This window comes from Micromys minutus (genome assembly GCF_963924665.1).
Source record: "Micromys minutus genome assembly, chromosome: 31".
Lineage (NCBI taxonomy): Eukaryota > Metazoa > Chordata > Mammalia > Rodentia > Muridae > Micromys > Micromys minutus.
Window position 1 is genome coordinate 18,425,485 of NC_137966.1, and position 21,844 is coordinate 18,447,328.

The 21,844-nt window shown below is 50.2% G+C and overlaps 2 protein-coding genes across 5 annotated transcripts; one reads left to right on the forward strand and one right to left on the reverse strand.

Moving 5' to 3' along the window:
• Nucleotides 1-1,664: 1,664 nt before the first annotated feature.
• On the forward strand, nucleotides 1,665-11,780 carry ALG1 (ALG1 chitobiosyldiphosphodolichol beta-mannosyltransferase; the record flags this gene model as incomplete). Of its 2 annotated transcripts, XM_080942549.1 has the most annotated exons (13): nucleotides 1,665-1,872; nucleotides 3,005-3,082; nucleotides 3,211-3,314; nucleotides 4,324-4,472; nucleotides 6,446-6,535; nucleotides 6,828-6,938; nucleotides 7,612-7,733; nucleotides 7,856-7,894; nucleotides 8,131-8,190; nucleotides 8,956-9,066; nucleotides 10,171-10,285; nucleotides 10,882-10,957; nucleotides 11,634-11,780. In XM_080942549.1, the coding sequence occupies 13 exons, from the start codon at nucleotides 1,665-1,667 to the stop codon at nucleotides 11,763-11,765; spliced, it is 1,395 nt and encodes a 464-aa protein (XP_080798675.1). In that variant the 3' UTR covers nucleotides 11,766-11,780. The 2 variants fall into 2 exon arrangements, 1 of the variants encoding a protein (XP_080798675.1); XR_013975659.1 differs by lacking the exon at nucleotides 11,634-11,780 and having other exon boundaries at nucleotides 10,171-10,384; nucleotides 10,882-10,946.
• A 486-nt stretch (nucleotides 11,781-12,266) lies between these two features.
• Nucleotides 12,267-21,517, reverse strand: EEF2KMT (eukaryotic elongation factor 2 lysine methyltransferase). Of its 3 annotated transcripts, none has more exons than XM_080942552.1 (8): nucleotides 21,416-21,517; nucleotides 18,702-18,764; nucleotides 16,640-16,720; nucleotides 15,752-15,853; nucleotides 15,328-15,461; nucleotides 14,981-15,246; nucleotides 13,835-13,981; nucleotides 12,267-12,402 (listed from the first exon to the last, which is right to left on the reverse strand). In XM_080942552.1, the coding sequence occupies exons 1-8, from the start codon at nucleotides 21,509-21,511 to the stop codon at nucleotides 12,284-12,286; spliced, it is 1,008 nt and encodes a 335-aa protein (XP_080798678.1). In that variant the 5' UTR covers nucleotides 21,512-21,517; the 3' UTR covers nucleotides 12,267-12,283. The 3 variants fall into 3 exon arrangements, with proteins under 3 accessions (XP_080798678.1, XP_080798677.1, XP_080798679.1); XM_080942551.1 differs by having other exon boundaries at nucleotides 15,752-15,868; XM_080942553.1 differs by lacking the exon at nucleotides 16,640-16,720.
• Nucleotides 21,518-21,844: the final 327 nt, after the last annotated feature.

A 21,844-nucleotide genomic window follows, 5' to 3' on the forward strand; every position in this document is an offset into this window, starting at 1 on the left:
CTCTAGAGGACAGGCCACTGTCATTATCATATGCATCTCTTTCTTTCTCCCTTTCTTATTGCCCACACTTAAATCTATATTAAAAGTTTTTCTTTTATTCTTTCTTCCTTCCTTCCTTTCTTCCTTCCTTCCTTCCTTCCTTTCTTTCTTTCTTTCTTTCTTTCTTTTTCTTCCTTCTTTTCTTTCTTTCTTTGTCCTTTCCTTCTTTCTTTTCTCTTCTTCCTTCCTTCCTTTCTTTCTTTACAGCCTATTGCCCATTCTTTCTCTCCCTAAACTGTAGTCTCCTGTTTTCTCTTATAAGCTGGAAGCCACAAGCCTTAGTGAGCATTCCGTCTTTACCCCTCACAGATGAGATTATAGATTTTGAGGTGACATCCAGCTTGTTACAAGGGTGTTAGGATTTGAATTTATGTCCTTATGATTGCAAGCAAGAGCTCTTAATTACTGAGCTATTTCTCCAGCCCCTTATTTATTTATTTATTTATTCATTCATTCATTCATTCATTTATTTACTTATTTATGGAGTTTTAGTCTTAAACTGATCAGGCAGGTCTTGAACTCCCTGCAGAGTTGAGGATGACCTTGAACTCCTGATTTTTCTGCTTCTCCAAAGTGCTAGGATTACAGGCACATGCTATGCCTGGTTCCTCTCTTATGTTTGGAATGTTGTATTCAATGTGCATGCATCTTAACAAATAAAGAGATAAACATTCTGCTTAATGAATTTTCTCACTGCAAGGCACCTCTGTTAAAAAAAAAGTGTGACCAGTCAGAGGCCCTATGGTCTCTTGCCTTCTACCAACAAAGATCAGTTTCCATGTGTAGCCATGATCTTGTTTATATATTCACTCCTCAGGGAACGGCCTCTTTCCTCAACAAAACTAGGAAATCCATCCAAATTATTATTGATTGATTGATTGATTGATTGATTGTGTGTGCGCGCGCGCTCGTGCACATGTCACAACGTGAGTGTGGAGGTCAGAAGACATAGAGTTGATTCTCTCCTTCCATCATGTGGGGTCCTGAGATGGTACCCTATTTTGGCATCAAGCACCTTTACCCGAAGAAAACTTCTCATAAGCCTCTTATACAAAATTTTCTCTCTCTTGTTAGATTATTAAAGGCAGCTATGGAGATAAAAAGGTGTAGAGAGGCTGGGTCTTAGCTGAGACCATGTTCATGTATAGCGAGGGTGTATTTTTGTGTAGATGGTTAAGATGTCCACAGAAGATGGGATAGACCTCTTATAGGGGTGGAAATGACTTCACAGTCCGCAAGGGAAGCTGAAAAATGTACTTTATCAGAAGGAAATTACCATCATTGTAGTTTGAAATTTATCTTAGAACTCTGAAAAAGAAGTGCTTGGACTCCAGTCAGCTTTACTTTCACAGGGGAAAAAAACAGCTCAGGGAACTGGACTTGGCTGCGGTTTAAATTCTGGTTTGTGCTCCTTAATTAAGTCTTCAAAGGCTTCCTATCCTTTCCAGGCCCCGCCCCTTCGTCCAGAGCCCGCCCCCACCTTCCAAATCCCCTTTCCTTTTCTTCTAGACCCCGCCTTATCCCAGGTCCCGCCTCCTCGTACTTTTCACTGCAGGGGCTGGGTGTGCGCCTGCGCTCAGCGTGGCTTCCAGGTCCGGTCACGTGTTCGGCTCCGGCGGGCAAAGATGGCCGCGTCCTATGTGGCGCTGCTGGCTTTGGTGCTGCTGCTACCCGTGCTGTTGCTGGGTCTATGGAAGCGTGGGCAGCAAGCGGGCAGGGCCCGGCACGTGGTCGTCGTGGTGCTGGGCGACGTGGGCCGCAGCCCCCGCATGCAGTACCACGCGCTGTCATTGGCCCAGAGCGGCTTTTCGGTGACGCTGCTGGGCTTCTATAGTGAGTGGCGGGGACCTGGGAGGGAGGCTCAACCAGGAGCCTTGACTCTCCCTGTTCTGGGGCTGAGGCGGGAGCGGCTGTGCTCTTCTCCTGCCTGTTCTGGCCTGGACCGCAGCTTTCTGGTGTCTGAGAGCAGCGGGCGTCAGCCACCGTTTACCTTATGTGAAAATTACAAGTAGATCGGCTGCAAAGTGTCTGTCACTTGATTCGTTTAGGTAGTGCAGAGACGGGCTGGAATCCCCGGCGTGTGAGACCTCAGTGCTGGGCTCTACTTCCTCGTGCTGCCTTTGTCACTGAGTTGACAGGCCGAATGTTTCTTCACACCCCTCGTCCAGCTGCAGAGCTTTTCTAGCTGTGGATGGTTTCTTGTTCCCTAAGGTGTAGGCAGAGGTGTCACTTCCTCATCATGTTCCATGTGGATGATCCCTGCAGGGGTTCACTCTCACTATGCAGCTCCTAGCTGGTCTGGACCTCACTAGGTAGGCGGGAGTGTCCTTGAACTCACAGAGATCCAGTTGCTTCTGCCTCTAGAGTGTTGTGATTAAAGGCATGCACTACCAAGTTCCGCAGCTATCCAACTGTCTGACACAGCTATCTGAAATCCATCAGCATGTTGGGGGGCATTCATAACTATCCTGGAACACATTCTGGGCACCTCAAATTGGATCTGCAAATTTAGGGTGGCTGTGCTCCATCTAAGGGAAAGTGGGAATAGCTCTTACTGGTTCCTTTATGGAGTGCTGTCCCAGGGCTTGGGTGGAATGGGACTAACAGACAGCCATCCAGGAGTCTACTCTTCATCAGTTTAATTGGGTCCCTATTGTGTGCCAGCCACCAGGTTAAATTAAGTGGATATGATGAATGCCCTTTGAGGGTATCTAGTAGAAGACCACAAAGTGACTTTATTTCCATTCTGGCTATTGGAGACCAGAGAGGTTTTGATAGGTGTTGCTTTTCTCCCACCTTGTTTACTTGTTTAGATAGGGGCTTGCTTTTTAGCACATGCTGGCTTTGAACACCATATCCTGCTTTATCCTTCCAAGTATTAGGATACAGATAAGAAGGAGCACACCCATGGCTGTAACTTCGGAGGCTACTTCTACTATCTTAAAGGGCTCATTTGCATTTGCAGACTCCAAACCCCGAGATGAACTCTTGCAGAATGTTAGGATTCGGATTGTGAAGCTGATAGATCTCCGGGGTCTGGGAGGTAAGACCAGTCACTCCAGATTCTTGACTAGGGTAGGTGGGTTGGAGGGGTGGTTGTATATTGGGAAGATGAGGAGAGTCCCAGAATGACAAGAGCTCTTGTAGAGACAGATGTTTTCTGATTTGCAGCTGGGCCCCGAATTGTCCAGTATGGAGTCAAAGTTGTATTTCAGGCAGTGTACTTGCTATGGAAGATGATGTGCACGGACCCTGCAGCCTATATCTTCCTCCAGGTATGTGCCAGCTGCTGTCTCCTGTGAGAATCACTGCTAGCAGTTCACTTGCTGGTCTTTGAAACATGCACAAATCCGGCTGTGGGTGTGGTTCAGTGAGCGCTTGGATTTGGTTTCCAGTCCACATACAAAATGAACAAGTTATTAAATATGCTTGATACTTCTGTGTGCATAAACTATAAAAATACGGAGAGGGCTGTTGCACTCGTGAACTTGCAACTGTAGAAGACCAGCACAAGGTATAGCTTGCCAACATTCTAGCATGGATGGGGTGGGGTGGGGGGTGGATTCATAGGGGTACCATCCCTAGCTAAGGAGCTGTTGGCAGTCGGTGGAGGTCATTTTTCTTCCCCAGTGTATCCACTAATAAATTGCCCATTCTCCAGTAAACAACCCCTCACCTAGGTTAATACAAGCAACTCTAGTTAAACTTAGTCACTAAAGAAAAAAAAAAGATGAGAACAGGAGGGAGCAGTTGAAAAGAAAATGGTACAGAAGGATGATTGACAGGTGGGGAGGAAGCTGAGAGTGGGGGTGGGGGAGTGGTCTGAATACATTTCACATACAGTCATGAAACTGTCAGGTAATAAAATACTGTGAAAGAGAAATAAGCACGAGTGTGCAGGGTGCCAGAGCAGTGTCTCTGCTCACTGCTGATCTTATAGGACCCAAGTTTTTCTCCCACTGTCTACAATAGGAACTTACAGCTAACTCAGTTCCAGGGATCCAACACCTCATCCTTGGGTGGCAAATTCTTAACTACTGAGCCACCATCTTAACTCCAGTGCTCTTGATCATCGAGGATTATGGGATTTCCAGATTGGGCAGTTTGGTTTCTTCTTAACTCCTTGCTCCCTCCTCCCTTTTTTTGGTTGTTGTTGCTGTTTTATGGTAGAGAGGGTCTTCTTTCTGTCCATTGGCTGGTGAGAGCCTTGTAGATGACGGTTTCTTTGCTGTGCGGTCACTCATGGCCTATGATTCCTCCACTGCCTCTGACTCTCTTTCCTAGAACCCTCCAGGTCTGCCTGCTATTGCCGTCTGCTGGTTTGTGGGCTGCATTTGTGGGAGCAAACTGGTCATCGACTGGCACAACTATGGCTACTCCATCATGGCCTTGGTTCATGGCCCCCGTCACCCCATTGTGCTGCTGGCCAAATGGTGAGAGTTGATGGGAGAGAAGGGCCTGGGCGAGCAGGCTGGATCTGGTTCTGATCCTGGTTACCCGTCTGTGGGAGCCAGCTAGCTGTGTCCTTTCCCTACCCTGCTGGATTGATTGTTGACTGTGGGACCAGCAGACCAGGCAGCTCCTGCCTGTCACAGAACACCAGCCTCATGCCAGGTTCCAGGCCAGGTCCCGAGTCTCCCTCTGTCTTCATAACCCCTGTGAGGGTGCACTGTAAAAGTTAGGAGAATGGGCTGACAGTGATGCTGTCTCTCACTGCACAGGAAGTCAGGACTCAGCCCCAGGGATCTGGAGTTGCACTCCAGAGCCGACTCATAGCTGGAGGGGAAAAGGCTGCCTTCTTGTGGTAGCTAATGATCTTTCTCACTCCGGCACCCAGACTGGCTTTGAATTTATGTTGGTCATCTTGCCTCAGCTACCGACACTGTGGGATCACAGGCACAATAAACCACTATTTAGTAATCTTTTTTTTTTTTTTTTTCTTGCAACAGGGTTTCTTTGTGTAGCCCTGGCTGTCTTAGAACTCACTCTGAAGATCAGGCTGGCCTCAAACTCAGAGATCTGCTTGCCTCTGCTGTGGATTAAAGGTGTTGGCCACCACCAGTTAGCAATCCTACTATTATGTTTTTTTTTTTTTTTTTTGTAATTTTTCTGGTTCATTTTTATTCCTAAAAATTACTTTAGGGGCTGGAGAGATGGCTCAGTGGTTAAGATTCTGACTGCTCTTCCAGAGGTTCTGAGTTCAATTCCCAGCAACCACATGGTAGCTCACAACCATCTATAATGGGATCTGATGCCCTATTCTGGTGTGTCTGAAGACAGCTACAGTGTACTCCTATACATTAAATAAATTTTAAAAAATTACTTTATTTTCAAAACACAAAATAAAACAAAATCAACAAGACAGCTGGGTAGTGGTGACACATGGTTAATCCCAGTACTTGGGAGGCAGAGGTAGGTAAATCTGAGTTCAAGGGCAGCCTGGCTACACAGAGAGACACTGTGTCAACAAACAAAATTACTCTATTTTATATATGGATGTTATTTTATATATGGGTGTTTTGCTTGCATGTTTGTCTGTGTACCATGTGTTTGTCTTGTGCCTGCAGGGGACAGATCAGATCCCCTGGGATTGGATTTATAGATGGTTGTGCTGCCGTGTAGGTGTAGGGAATTAAATCCTGGCTCAGTGGAAAAGCAACCAGTGCTGAGGCATTTCTCTGGCCTCTAAACTTGGTTTTTGAGTCTCATTTATTGTAGGATGGTTTTGATCTACCTCTCAATGCTGGGATTACAGGTGTTCACTACCAACACTTATTTTATGATGTGATGGGGACTGAACCCAGGACTCTGATGTATTATGGGCAAGCACTCTACCAACTGAGCTACATCCCTACTCATTCATATGTATATGTATGTGTATATATATGTGTATGTATAGGATGACCGTGAACCTCCTGCCTGTCCTTCCTTTTTCAGCATTACGATGGACATGCACCATCATGCCTCATGTTTTAAGCACTAGAGGCAGAACCAGGGCCTTGAGCTTGCCAGGCTGTTTACCGGCTGTGCCACATTCCAGCCTGCAGCTTAGTAACCTTGATTTGCTCGAGCCCCCCCCCCCCCCTTCCTCATTCTCTTGGGATGAAGCCTCGCCATCACTAAACTCCTTTCATTGCCACAGTGAGGGGCAGCTGCAGCCCTGTGCAGGGTGGCCGAGACTTGGTTAAGCAGCCTCCTCTTTATTGCATGAGTCTGAAGTAATTGTGTAGGAAATTGAGCGGAAAGGGAGGTTGAGAGTAACTCAGAGGGAGCTCATGTGCATTCTGACAGGTTCAAGGGGCCCCAGCTCTGCAGCTTTCCACTACCTAAGGGTCTCAAGTCATGGAGGTTGGGTGGCATCTAGGCTCATCCCAGGGTTCCATGCTGATCCCAAGATACTTTGTAGGTATGAGAAGTTCTTTGGGCGCCTGTCCCACCTGAACCTGTGTGTGACCAATGCTATGCGGGAGGACTTGGCAGAGAACTGGTGTGTCAGGTATGCAGGACCTGGGATGCCATCAACCCATGTGTTTTCAAGAGCTACAGCGCAGTTCTGCAGTACTGTATTGAAGTACTCAGGGCCTGGGAGATGGTTATTGGTTTGGCCAAGCCGGGGGGGGGGGGGCAGTATGCTTTCTTCTCTCCCAGTCGTGTGTCTGAAGACATTTTGAGTATCTGCACCATTCTAAGGAATTCTCTTTTGGATTTCCCCAAACTCCCTTGCTTTTTGGGATCCTGTTGTGTCTTCTTGCTTAGATTTTTCTCTGCCCACTCCTGTCTCGTGTTAGGGCTGTGACTCTCTACGACAAGCCAGCGTCTTTCTTTAAGGAGACACCCCTGGACCTGCAGCACGAACTCTTCATGAAGCTGAGCCGCACGTACTCTGCTTTCCGGAGCTGGTATGCCTCCCTCTCTCCTCAGCCCTGGTCTCCTGCAGAGACAGCAAACTAAAGCTATGGCCTGCAGCCTATTGCTGTAAAAAGGTTTTATTGGAACATGGCCCACACATTTACCTGTGTTGTCGGTGGCTGTTGGAAGCCTGCTGTAGTGGTGAATGTCTGTAATCCCAGGACTTGGGAGGCTGAGGCAGGAGGGTTTTTGAGTTTGAGGCCAGCCCTTACTTTACCCTGACAACAGTGGTTGCTTCCAAGCTGCAGTGGTGGAACTGTGTTCACTGCAGTTGATTGGCCACACAGCCTGCAGGATCTGTCCTCTCTGCTGAGCCCTGTGTTGTCTTATCCTGCTGCCAGTGGGTTCTTGTTGTGCAAGGGACCCAAGTGTCCTCTGGGCATCCTACTGGGCAGAGAAGGTACCTGCCCATGTCTGTTGTGTGCTCCTAGGATCGCGCATGGCTGCTGGGAGGTGGGCAGAATATCCGTGCTGGGATGCTAAGCAGGTAGAGTGGGGAGGCTGTGGAGGCTGCACTGAGTGGTGGAGTGTGCGTCACTCACGTAACAGTGCCAGCAACCAGAATCTGTGAGGTCAGTGGGGTGCCAACATGGCTGTGGCCTGCGTCTGGCTGTTCTTGTGTCACAATGTCTAATAGCTTATATCTTTCCTTCGATTCTTCAGCTCAGAGCCCTCAGACTCTGACACGGAGAGGTCGGCCTTCACTGAGAGGGACGGTCAGAGCGGGGTTGTGAGGCGTCTGCATGGGCGGCCAGCGCTGCTCGTGAGCAGCACTAGCTGGACAGGTCAGGTCTGCCTCCCCTGGCACCTGGGTGTGGGCCCAGCTTGCTCTGGGATCCAGGGATGGGTATCTAAGTAGGGTGGGAGGTTGGGAGGCAACCATGACTCCTATTTTCTCTCCCTGTAGAGGACGAGGACTTCTCTATCCTGCTGCAAGCGTTAGAAAGTAGGTGTGTAGCTGCATCAGCAGCTCAGAACTTGCTGGGGGCTCCTGCTAGGTCCCTAGCTGGCCTTTTGTCAAAGACTGTCATGTGGTCTACCCTGGTGTCATGGGGAGGTCTGCTTGAGATAGAAGGGGAGGCATGGAAAACTTACGAGGTTGCGGAGACTCGGAGTCCCTGGGGAGCAGTGTTTGACTTTTACCGCTTATTTTCTCCTGGTTGTTGTGTCTTTTAAAAATAGAGTTTGAGCAACAAGCACTCAGTGGAGACAGCCTTCCTTCCCTCGTCTGTGTGATAACAGGTACTGATACCACGTCACGGTTTTAGAAGGGGGAGGGTGAAGAATGAGCGCATGGCCTTCACAGGTCACCTCTGTAGGACACTGTCTTGTTGATCACCTCAGTTCTGCAGCGCAGTTTCTCTCTTCCTCCTCAAGGTCTTGCCCATGTCAGGCAAGCACTGCACTACCCAGCTGTACCTCCAGCTGCCCTTTACCTCCCTGTCTGTAGAGACAGGGTCTTACAAGTTGTTCAGGTTGGCACTGAACCACCCTGGAATCAGGCAAGCCTTGATACACTAACCCCCTCCAGCCTCTTGGGTAGCTGGGATAAGCCTCTGTCAATAAACTCTTGGTGTTTCCACATCCATTTGATATATAGGGAACCTGATGATCAGAAAGAACTCAATACAGATTTGCATCTGGGACGGTACTGCTTAGGATTTCTAACCTGTAGCCTGGAAGCAGTGTCTTTTCTATTCAGTCACAGGGTTAGGTAGCTAATCCTCCTGGTCCCTCATAGTGGGGTTCCCATGGAACCCTGTGAGGATTAACGCATGCTAAGGATGGTCTGTGTCACTGGTATAGGTGGAGATGCTGTGTCCATCTTTCTGGCGTCCTAGTATTACCCTAACACCTTTGCAATCTATAGCCCTGTGCTAGCTGGCTGGGGTGTGTTTAGCATCCCAGCCTGGTCTGCCTGATTCAGCCTAGTGGGTATGGTCCTGGGACCTGCCTACTGGCAGAGATGGACAGTGGCCATGGTGGTGACTTTTCTACTCTGTGAAGGGAAGGGGCCGCTCAGAGAGCACTACCGACACCTCATCAGCCAGAAGCACCTTCAACACATCCAGTTCTGCACCCCATGGCTGGAAGCTGAGGACTACCCACTGCTTCTAGGTGAGCGGGCAGGCTCGAGGCGAAGACAGAGGCCACAAGAGCAGACAGAACATGTTTATCAACCTGTTTTGCTGTAATTTTTGAGACAGGATCTATGTAGCTGAGGCTAGCCTTGAGTTTGTAGCAAAGCCTCCTTCCTCAGTTCCCTGCATGCTGGGATTATAGGTGTGCACCACTGTATGTGGAGTTTTTGTTCATTTGCTTGCTTGCTTGTTTTTTCAAGTAAGACTTCATGCATAGTTGTGGTTGGCCTTGAACTTGTAAAGTTATCCTGTCAGCCGCCCCACTTCTGGGCTTACGTGAATGCTCCACTCCTCAGCTGATACCTGACTTTTGGGAGATTTGTTGTAGATTTGATTTATTTTTTCTTTTCAGTTTTGGTTAAGGTTTTATTTTTGAGACAGTGTCTCTGTAGACCAGGCTGACCTTGAGCTCAGAGAGATCCAGTTGCCTTTGCCCCCCAAGTGCTGGGATTTAAAGGCATGCGCCACCAGGCCCAGCTCTGCTCCACATTTTAAATCTTGAGAATTATTCTGGCAAAGTATATCTAAGGAGGCTTGCCAGTCTATCTAGTCATTATTTGTCGTGTTTGTGTTGTTGTGTAGGGGGATAACACACTTGGGTCATGGCAAATATATGGCGATCAGAGGAAAACTTAGAGGAGTTGGCTCTCTCTGTCCTCTATGAGATCCAGGGATGGGGCCAGGTTGTCAGGCTTGGCGAGCCCATTCATCTCTAAGGCAATCATTTTTAGGAGGTCAGTGGGTAGTGTTTTTGACCAAGCCAAGTGAACCAAAACCACGGGTTTGCTATCACAGTGACTGCCTGGGGGTTTTCTCTTTGAGGACGAATCTTGGCTAAGTAGGAACAATAATAAATCGGTACAAGTAGAATGAACAAAACCAAACTGACCATTTGGCAGTGTGAGGCAGGATCCAGTGGACAGCCATGTTTTTGCCTTTGGTTAGGCTGCCTGGTTTCTTGGTCAGCTTATGCCATTTGTGTTTGGGGATAATCTCAGGGGCAGCTCCTGGTTTCCTCATTGTCTGGGAGTCACTGCATGGGCCTGGGAGAATGTGTCCTAGTGTTTTTGTGTCTTTGCAGGCTCAGCAGATCTGGGTGTCTGTCTACACATGTCCTCCAGTGGTCTGGACCTGCCCATGAAGGTGGTGGACATGTTTGGGTGCTCCTTGCCTGTGTGTGCCGTGAACTTCAAGTGGTAGGAGCAGATACGGAGCCTTACTTGGGGCGTAGCTGGAGTTTCCTCATGGTTAGCTTGCCACTCAGTCACGCCGTGAGAAGGGAACAGTGGCCTGAGGTGCTTACTTGCCTTGCTTCACATCTCTGTTCTGTGGCCGAGCTGTCCTGAGTGGGTTGGATCACCACACCAATGCAGTTCTGAGAGCGCTTTCCCTGGCCGGGGCGCTTGTGAGCAGAGGCTGCAGTTTGGTCGTTAGGAACCAGCCTCTGGATGGGAAGTTCAGGATGTGAAACTGTGTGTGAGCCAAGGTCAGGGATTGTCAGGACCAAGTCTCCCAGTGGCTCTGAAAAGCTACCTTAATGTGTGGACCAAATACACATTGCTGGAACCCCACCTCTCAGGCTGGAGTGAAGAAGAGACACAGAAACCATCTTGGCACAGAAAGGCCACGTTCCCGTCTCCAATCAGCCTGGCATTTTGACATGTGCCCTTGTAGGCTTTTCTGTCCAAATACTTGAGCTCAGAATAGAGGCCATCTTCACCTGAGGGGGTAGTGGTGGCCCAGTTTGGTTCCTTTTTCCAGCTGCCTCTCAAGTCTTTTGTTCTCTCTGCAGTTTGCATGAGCTTGTAAGACACGGAGAGAATGGCCTGGTCTTCAGTGATGCTGAGGAACTGGCAGCTCAGCTGCAGGTAGTCGGCCTCTTCCCTGTGGGGCTTGGCGGTTTGAAGCCTGGCATCGAGCCAGCTCCACACAGAGAGCTGTGGTGCAACTCTGGGGTGTAGAGGAAGGGAGCAGAGGGCTCCAAGGTGGCTTCTCAGCCTGGGCTTCACATTGCCAGGGGATGGAAGAGCCAGGCACAAACATACATACCCCTGCCATTTGTGTTCAAAGACAGGAGCTTGCTGCTCTTTTGGGGGGGGGGGGGAGGCAGCGGAGCATCTGCCGAGGGTCTATCCTTATAAAACTAATGTCCTCTCATTTCTGCCCTTAAGTCAGTGTAAGAACTCTGCGATACCATTCTGGTGTGGATGGGAATACAGCTGAGGACATGTGCATTCAGTCTGAGTTCCAATAAAAGTTTATTTACAAAGCCAGGTGGGCAGGACTCAGCCTGAAGGCTGCAGTTTGCTGGTCCCTGATGGACACATTAAAGGCTTCCATCTTAACTGCATCCACAGGGGTGCTGAGGATGGGAGGGAAGGGAAGAGGACAGCAGGTGGAGGCTGGCCATTCTCCAGGGTAGGGCTGTGGGGTGAGAAGATGGATCCATCAAGTGTCTAGTGAGGGGAGGGGCACTGCTGGACATGAGCAAGAAGAACCTGGCCGGGCGCAGGGAGCTAAGTTCCAGTTTGCCTTTTCCTCTAGATGCTTTTTTCAAAGTTTCCCGACCCTGCTGGAAAGCTAAGCCAGTTCCGGAAGAAACTCCAGGAGTCAGAGCAGCTACGATGGGATGAGAGCTGGCAGCAGACTGTGCTCCCTTTGGTCTCTCACAAATGACCTCCAGGCCCATCCATCACCCTTCCTGCCAGGGCTTTTGAGTGCCCCCTAGTGGTCACAGGCCTGAGGACAGCAGTGGGCAACAGTAGAAGGATGATCTGGCAGCTACTTCATCGAGCGTCTGAGCAGCTCTTCTCTCCTGAACTGAGCACTTTTGTTACTTCTGGTGACCCTGCCAACGAACTTCTCAGTCCTTGGGTTTCTGTTTCTGGACTCTCCACATTCCTTGTGTTCTGGTTTTGCTGGGCTGCTGTGAGGATATCCTGTGTTCACTGGGCTAAGCTGGGCAAGGCTGAGCTATCTGCAGGAGAGTCGTACTTAATAAATTTATATATTTATTTGTACAGTGGAAATGTCTGCTCTGAGCCTGTGTCCAGTCCACATGAGCTGCCGAGGACAGGCACCAGCACTCAAAGCCTGTGCTAACTGGACATTTGTGGTTTGTTGTTTAACATTCCTGCTCAACAGAAGCTTTTTTTAGCTTTCCCATGACAGTGATCTCACTTTTCAAATCACCTTTAAACACCATGGCGACCGGTCAGCATGAGCTTCAGGATCACAATGGCGGAATGCTCTTCATAAGGGAACAGTTTGCCAGTATGAGGGGGCACCTCTTCCCAGTAGATCCCAGCACGGTCTAGGTAAGAGGACAGAAATCGAAGGAGGGCAGTTAACACAGGTGTGCATTCAAGCTGATTTGCTTGGGCCACAGGTTTCCAGGCTCAGGTAGATGCCCTAAGGACGTGTGTATGCGTGGGCATGCTTGGTCTAAAGAAGGATGGCAGAGGTTCTGCCCTCCCATTTTCTGCTTAATACCCTTAAGCCCCAGCAATCCTATCACTGCCCCTGACAGCACTAGAAGTAGGTACTTACAGCCACAACCCAACTTTTTACCTGGTGCTGAGGATTCAAACCTGGGTCTTGTTTGTATAGTAAGCACTACTGCTTAGCAACCTCTCTCAAGCCTGAACAGCATTGGCACCTCTGTGGCTGCCTCTCCTACTAAGCCTATTGGGTTCCCTGAATCTCTGCACCTGCCTTACCCTGTCAGTTGGCACAAGCAGGGAACAATTATAATCTTATTGCAGCTGCCTGGCTTTCTGGGGTTGGCAAGTGCTGTGAGCCAAGATGGTTTCTTAATTAGACTTGTGTTATAAATAAAGCTAGTAGTTTAAAGAACAGAGAAGCACAGGCAAAAAAAGTATGTGAGGCTCTAGAATCCCACAACCTGAGTAGAAGTTGGCATACATTCTGTAAATTCCTCAGTTCTTCCTAGCTTTAATTTTTAAGTATTATGGATGGGATCCAGCTGTGCACACAGCAGACAAGTATTCTACCACCCAGGTAAGTGCTGTAGTTGCCAGAAAGAGTTACTGAAATCAGGCACAAGCTGGCTGCTCTGTGGTTCTCTGGGAAGATATGTTGCAGGCTGTGTGTGTGTGTGTGTGTCCCATCAGTGGGTTCAGGTGGTGTTCACCTGCTTGTTTGTGCTGACTGGAGGGCGTCTGTGTGTCAGCCTGTCCATACATGCTGTGGCAGGTGAGTGGTTAGCTGCTGGAGAGGCTTTGGTAAGGGAGCCGGACCAGGATAACATCACAGTGTACTGGGTATGTGTGGAGGGCCTTGGTTGGTGTGCAGGGGCTGTGGAGATGGTTTTGAGTGGGTGGGGTGTAGCCTGGACCCAGCCTGGGTGACTTGGCCCACAGGAGCCTGGGCCACTCAATCTGAATCTGGGCTTTAGTGTCTGCATAGCTGAGGTGGGATGATTAGACACACCCCAGGAGCTGGTGAGTGTCACACTGGACAACAGACAAGATTCACAGCAGTGTCATTTAGGGCTCTATGGACGGTGGGACCCTTATCCCTTTTCTAAAATCACCCTTAGCTTCTTTTCTAGTTGTAAAGTGCCAAAAACAACGGCAGCCAGCTGCCTCTGCCTATGCAGGCCAGGCCGTGCCTGGGTGAATGTCACCACAGAAAGGTAAGGATGCAGAGAAGCAAGACCAATGTCAGCCCAGATTTTAAGCCCTCCTCGAGACAGAATGGTGGCCCACAGGTAGGGAACTGACCCAGCTCTGTGACGAACAGCTTGCCTGTGTCCTGGCTACGGATGGTATAGGCCACATAGACGTCAAGAGCGTTCTTCCTCTGGCAGTTGGCGAGCATCTTCAGGACCCTGACCAGTGACAGCGTCACCTCCCGGCAGTATAGCACATCTGCAATGAAAAGGCTGTTACTGAAAGGGCCTCCCGTCAGGCGCACAACCAGAGTGAGGCTGTGGGGCTGGCCTCACTCTGGGGTGAGGGCTTGGGAGCAGGGGTGGTATTAAGATGTGTGCTGTTCCCTAAGATGCCCTAGGAGAAAGGGAGGTTCTGGGAAGAAAGGCATCGAAAGACCCGTGGCAAAGTCAGTTCTGTGCCCCTTGCTCACTTGGTAGTGAAGCAGATCCTAGCCTGGCTCTGGGCCTTTAGAGGGTACTGCGGTGTGGTGTGTGCTGTCTTCAGTGACGTCCGTCATGCTAGGGGAGGAAGAATCTGGCCCAGGCAAACACTGCTTTATTTCAAAGACTCCATCCTGTATCCTAAGATACTGGGACTCTTTTGCCATCTTTGAAGGACACAGGACAGGGACTTAGGACCCAAATGGTAGACAGCCAAGGCCACACGGCACAATGACAGGGAACCCTTGGCATATCTGCATGGAGTCAGCCCCCTCAGCTCCTGTCCTCTGAACTGGTCCCTGCCATCTCATTTAGACACTACCCAGGATGGTGCTAAAAACAGGTGGAGAAGTTGGATGTGGCCCTAGGAGGACCACAGGCTGCCTGGCCAGTCTACCCCACCTAAAGATTCCGGGTGGCTGTTTGCCACCAGCAATGGAGGGCACTGTCTTAGTGGTGGGGTGGGACTGCTCCAGTGTTCATTATAGAGCAGGGAGGGAAATGCGTGGCCTCAGGGTAGCTGTGGCAGCTACTCCAGGCCAGGCTAGTGTGTACCCTGGCACCCGTCCTGCTCATCTTAAGTCTTCTGGAGACAGCTTTGTGGACAGAGCCACAGCAGTGAGAGTAGCTGTTTCCACAGAGAGACCTCAGGCTCTGGAGTATGGGCTGTGACATCACTGGGAGCCCACGGTGTCTCTTTGGGGCCCTGCTGATCCCTGCCTGCAGCACCCTCAGCTTCTTCCAGCTGGAATGAGTGTTGCTGCGAGGCCATTACCTGCTGCAATGACAATGTCTGCCTGGAAGGCAGAGAGCTGAGAGGCTGTCACCTCGTCCCAGTCCAGCTGGGCCACTGTCACCTTCGGGCTGCCTGAGTCAACGGGAGTGCACAACTCTGAGGAGAAGCCGTTGAGGAGAACGTTTCCGTGGAGCTGCTCAAGCACTCGGGCATGACAGTCACTGAAGATGTAAGACCTGGGGTAGCATGCCTTGCAAATGGCGAGGCCTGTGAGGCCAGCTCCGCTGCCTAGCTCCAGGACAGTCCTGAGTGGGAGATGGGGACCTGTGTTCAGAAATGCACCAGCGCCAGCCACCTTAGTGCCCTGCCCTATGCCCCAAGATCACCTGTCAGTGAAGGCTGCTGGGTTCTCGATGGCCCATTCTGCCAGGTAGAGAGCAGCGTCCCATGTAACCAAGCCTGTGGTGCCATGGGACACGATGGCTGTGCTCTCAGAGAGCGTGACTGAGTCTCCTGAAGGCTGCAGACAAGACGGAGAACGAAGGAAACCATCAGAGGATGACTGGTGGGCTGTAAACCATAGAAGTGCGTAGCTGAGCAGAATGTGATACAGGTATGCTGTGGCATGTACTCAACAACGGAAAGCAACACCCTCCTATACCCAGCCAAGTGGGTGATCTCAAGGGTATTGTGCTGAGTGAAAGGATTCATGCTGTGTGATCCCCTTCATCTAACACCTTTAGAATGGCCCAGTGGAAGCTAGTATGTGGTAGTGGGGGGTTAGCACAACACAACATGCATGACTCATACCAGCAAATAGCTCCGGTGGCACTGGGTGGACTCTTTGGCCATCAGAACTTCTGCCAGCGCCTCGTACAGTGCATCCAAAGGTTCCGTGGGTACAGCCTCATGCTGGGAACAGACAGACTTAATTAAGGGGTCACACTGACCCTTGTAAATAACCATTCTGTCCCTTGCTTCTGTCTGCTTTGTCAACAGGACTGGGTAGCTTTCACAGTGTTCATGGTGCTGGAGATAGAAGCCAAGACCATGTACATGCTGGACCGGCACTGTACTTGCTGGGCCACGCTGCAGCCTCATTTTACCACATTTACAGGGGAAATTTTGGATTTAGAGAGAAATTTTGGAGTGGGAGGTATGCCAGCATTTGAACAACTTAGAATTAAAATGAACAAAATTAAAAGTGCAGTGGTGGGATGCCTCAAGGAGAGGTGTGGAGAGAGGGCAGGCACAGTCCAGGAGCGCTACATTGCCTCAGAGAGGTGCTGCTGTTCATGTGAGCCCTCGGCTCACAAGAGGCTTCAAGTGGCCTCTGAGGTGTGGCTTTACCAGGTCTCACAGCCCTGTTTCTCCTGGTGCTGAGGCCTGGGGCCAGATGGGTCCAGAAGCAAGGATCACCCCTGTGCTGAGCCTGGGGAGCAGCTGCCAGTTTCAGGGGCTGACTCAAGCTGGCCTGCTCCTGTTCTCCATGACTGTCTAGGGTGGTATGGAACAGGTCTGGCTCTGTCCTCCAAAGGTGTCTTGTAGAGGTTGGAGGATTCTGGCCAGCAGCCCAGTTGGGAGAAAAACAAGGAACTAGCTGGGAAGGGACTGTGTGGCTGCTGGTGCCTGGCAGAACTCTGGAGCTCTGTGTCCCCCCACGTGGCCTGTCCCCGGCAGCCATTGCCCATCACTGACCTTTTTAATAAGCTTCGAGAGAAAGCAGCGGGCATACTTCACAGAGGGCCCATGCTGCACACACACTGGGTGCTTCACAGTCTAGACAACAAAAGACAAGGTGGTTGCTGCAGAGACCTGTCCTCGTGTCCTTGAAGCTTCACACGATTGGAGGGGACTGATATTCCAGCAAAGAGATGCAGGGACACCCTGAGGATGTGCCCTGAGCATCTGCAACATAGTCTTTTCTTAAGATGGTTTTGTTAAGGAGCCCAGACTGGCCTCAAACTTGCAATCCTCCTTAGGATTATAGGTATGTGCTGCCATTCCCAATTTAAGAATAAAGTTTTAAGATTTTTCTTTAAGACATTACCACGTAATAGCACAGCTCTGGGTCGGAACTTGAGTTCACAGGCCCTTTCCTGCCCACCCAGAGTGGCAGGCGGGAATGATACTAGTTTGTTGTGAGGATGAAAGTGGGTCTCTGGCTTCACAGAGGAGGTGAGGGCCCAGAGGCAGGAACCAGACCCAAGAAATGCCTGTCATCCTGGCTATGAGGCCTAGGTGGTGAGGAGGGTTGGAGACAGGGTTGAACAGGCAAATATGGAAGAGCGAAAGCTTTGCCTAGAGGAACCAGTGCCTCGGTGGAAAGCCTCCAAAAGCTAGGTGCAGGGTCTCTGGCCAGGGAGAGCAGTGTGGGGTAGCTTCCAGGCGGCTATGGCCTGGCAGTTTTATAAGGAAGTCAGAGGACCAGCAGAAAGCCGGATGGAAATGGGGCTGAAAGGAGGTGTAGCTGCTGCCTTGGGAGGACCACAGGATCTCAAGGACGTGCTTCACAGCCTTCCTAATGCTGCGACCCCTTAATATAGCTCCTGGCATCCTGACTGCCAACCATTACACAATGTTGCTACTTCATAACTAATTTTGCTACTGTAGGAACTGTGATGTAAATATCTGTATTTTCTGACAGTTTTAGATGTCCCAGACGGGTCACAACCCAGAGGTTGAGAACTATTGTTCTAGTCCCTATCTGGGTTCTTTAACAGGGCTCTAATCATGACCCACAGGTCATTGAGAACTGTTCCCTTAAGGCCTTCAAGGGCTTCCTACTGAGGGCTCATCAGTGGATAACCCATTGGATCTTAAAGGAGTGTGTTCTAATTTTGTTTGGGTCACTTATGGAAGGCTAGAAGATAAAGCCTGCCTGCCTCCCCTTCATCTTTCTGATACAGTATAGCTTAGGCTGTCTTTGCATTGGTTCAGCACATTATTTCTGGTCTGGGCTCCTAGAATGGGCTCGGTGGCTAGGGGAAAATGCCTTCCCTGAATTTGTATGCAAACATGCTCTTCTAGTGATTCCTTCTGGGGAGGAAGCCTACCGTTTTCTCCCACCGGAAGGTCAGGACCCTTAAGGTCAAGGCACAAGACACGGTGGTGTGATCTGTCCTTGATTTAGGTCATGGGCACATGCATTTCTGAGACCACAGCCCACTACTGCTTCCGACACTGGGCAAGTTGTGATTTATTATTTTTAACTTAAATGCAAAGAACATTTCAAAGTAGCTAATAGATGCTGGAAGCAGTCTGCCATCTTTCCTCTCAGTGGTTCAAGACTTCCCATGGGCCGTGGAGTGGAGAGATGGCTCAGTGGTTCAGGGCACTGGCATATCTTCCAGGGAACCCAGGTTTGATTTCCAGCACCCAGGTGTTCGCTCACAACTGTCTATAATTCCAGTCCCAGGGGATCTGACACTCCTTTCTGGATTCCAAGGACAGTGTATGCATGTATTTCTCCTGCCCCCATCTTATACACACATACACACAAAAGTTAAAGCCATCTTGGAAAAAAATGGCATAGTAGTACTCTATAGAGATAAAGTCTTTAAAAAAGGGGGGGGGGGGAAGACATCCCTAGCTTATTTGCATTTCTTCTTCATCCTCTAAAACCAAACATCTGTCTGTGGTGCTGACGAGTATGGGTAATGCCAACACCAGTCAGTGCTGTAGTTTTGTTCTCCGGACAGTGTTTGGAAAGATACAGGCAAGGCTTGGGTCCTCTGGCTGGGGATGCTCCGGCTCTTACCTTCTGCAGAATTGCCAGCAACAGCTCAGAACCTGAGGGCTCCCTTAGTTTTTCTTCTAGGCTCTGTTCCAGGGAGAGAGAGAGAAAGAGAGACATCTCAGGGGCATTTTATCAGCAACATCACATACCTGTGGAATATTCTCCTAAAGAGTATCAGTGATCTCTGCCCAGGGACTTGGAGCTAATCTTAAGTGGAAGCCACCAGAGGTGAACCTGGTCTAATGTCATGGGCCATGTATGGCCACGCATGAGAAGAAGACAAAATCACATCAGATATGGCTGCCCAGCAGTCACCGGGTCATGGCAACTTTGGGGCTGAGCTGGTAAGTTAAGAATCAGTTACAGCATGAGGGCTTGAGACCTGCTCCCTAAGCTAGCATGGGGACTCAGATGTGTGGTGCCAAGCCTGGGCATGTAATCATTGTCACAGGAACTATAGCTACAACTCCAATCAGGGTAGTTATGTGACAAACAGCAAGCCACTTTATGTCTTCAGAGCACCTTGTTCTGTCCCATCTGGTCCTCCACGACCTGTCTTGGCCCTTTTCTCACCTCAGCTACACACTGTCTCATCCCTACTCACTCCACTATGGCCACACCAGCTGGCTTGCTGTTCTTAATCATGGCAGCCATGTTTCTATCACAAGACCTTTGTTTCCCGTTCTCCAAGATCATCCTATAGCTGACTGCTTTGGGTCTTGGGTAGCAGTTCAAATGTCTCTACTTTATTTGCCATTTCCTTGCTTATTTTTTTTTATCCGTCTGAGACAGGGTCTCACCTTGTGGCTGGAGCTGGCCTCCAATTCAGAGAGTCCCTTGCCTTAGTACCCCAAGCTGTGATTATAGGCATGAGCTCTCTCACATGGCTCTGCCTTAATGACCCAGCAACTGCCAGGCAGCCCTTGGTGCACTTCCACAGCCAGGTGGAAGTCAGGGTTTGTATTTAAGTACTCCCATAAAGTGAGATACAGAAGGGGCTGCCTCTTGAGGAGCAACAGTAAGAAGGTGTTTAAATCCACAATTAGTGTTCATGAGAAAGTCTTTAGGTTCGTGGTAGAAGCACTCTTATGTTCACTGTCCTATAAATAAGCAATGGTTTGGGGGATGGGGCAAGGTGACTTCCTAATTTGGAGCTGTGGGACTCTTTCTTTCTACCTTGGCTGCCTTCAGCAAAAGCTGTCAGTCTCACAGCTTATACCAGCCTTGGCTGCCTGAACACTCCACAAACACCTTTAGACAACCAGAGCGGATTGTCACGGCTGCTGAAGGTGCAGCCTCAGCCAGGGTTGTTTGAAACACTTTGCACCAGAACTCTTGGCTGTCACAAACCTGGGTGCACAGTGGATTACTCTGCACTCATTTTCTTGTGGGACAGAGGGGGAGCCCCCCTCAATCCCCCGCCCGCCCAAGGTTTAGCTGAAGGATGGCTGGGATGGAACAAGAGGGAAGGCTGTGATTGACTGGTTCAAATACCTACATAGCCTGCTGCTTTGTCTCAGTGAGGGGAGTGTACTTCAAGGAACCCTCCCGTGCTACCTCCTGGGAATGGTCTCTTGCCTACTTTCGTAGGGCTGAGGGGGCAACACAGAGAAAGCAGAGAGAGACGGCAGAGAAGTGGTGGCTGTGGCTGAGGCTCAACAGTGGATGGCAGAATTGTAAAAGCAGACAGGCAGCTGGCTACAGCCAAGAGTTTAGGAATCCCTACTTCCAAGGCCTGCACAAGAGCTGAGGAAATCCAATACCTATGCCTGAGGGGAAGCTGGTAGCCAAAATGTCCCAAGAACTCCTGGAGGACCAGGGGCCCCATATGCAGAAACCTGCAATTGCTACTCGTGCCTGCTTACTGCTGGCACAGTAAGAAAAACACAGCCTGTCTATAATTTTTAGCTGGACAAAGGAAAAGAAATCCGGCTGTTTAGTAGCAAGAGGCTGGTATCATTGTATCCTTTACTATACTAATTAGAAATGATGGCACCGAGATGTAGCCACTTGTGTAAAGTCCCACAGCACATAAGGCTAGAACTATAAGCAGGAAGCTGGTCTCCCTGGCTAGAGCTCTGGCTCTGATTCTTTCCTTTTTAAACTCCTGGTCAAATGGAATGTCAACAGACCCCAGTGCTATGCACTGTGGGTGACCCTAAGCAAGAACTTAGCACAGGACGTGAACTATTATTACATTTGACACCGATTGAGGACTTATATGCTACTCGGGTTTCCCTTTGTGTTAAGACCAGAAATGTTTTATGTCGATGAAATAAACTATCTAAACCACCCAATGAACCGGGCAGACTCTGAGGTATACTCATAAGTCTACAGTGAGTGACTCATGCCGGTGAGCTCACCGCCCAAGAGTTAACAGCAAGGCAGGCTCTAAAGGAGCCTCGTGTCTGAGCTGCAGGTCCGTAGGCCACAGGGAAGTTTCCTTTACAGTCCGAACTCCCTCCGAGACTGTTCTGCCTGCAGCCTGCCCTTCGAATGGGGACCTGGCCTAAGACCTTTAATTTTTCAAAGTTGTTTTGCAGTTGCCAAGATGACCGATTGCTGGCTTAAAAGTTGCTAAAATAATCCAGCCCGGTTCGCGACCCTGCCAGCTCTCCCAGAGAAGGGCCCCGCCAGCCTCCCAGGGTCCTACGATGAGCAAAGAACGCCGGAGCCTCCCTGCCCCGCCGCCCGCGGTGCTCGACCCGAATACCCGCCGCGCGCTCGCCGCCCACCTGCCAGGGAAAGGAAGGCAGCGCACGAGCCGCCAGGAAGCGGCGCTCGAAACTCTGCAGCAGAGACGTGGCCCCCTCGTGGTCCTCAGGCGCCATCGCGGGGCGGGGCCAGGGTTGCCTGGAAACGGGCGGAAGCGAGGCCTGAGACGGAGGAGGTGGGGCAAATAGGAGGCAAGATGTGGGCGTGGCTAGTCTACGCTGCGGCCTAGGGGGCGGGGCAAGGTGGTGTTCGGGTGGCGGGAAGTACTGGTGGGGTAGAGGTAGAGGTAGAGGCGGGCTGTAAACTGTTGTGTCAGGTGGGCGGCTAATGCCTGGCTGGTGGGGCGCGTTTTTTGCAGAGCTGATGCCGGCAATTTGGAGGCGGGGCCTAGACTGGCCTGGGGGCGGGGCTCAGAGGGCGGTCCTTGGCTGGAACTGGTGTTGGAGTCT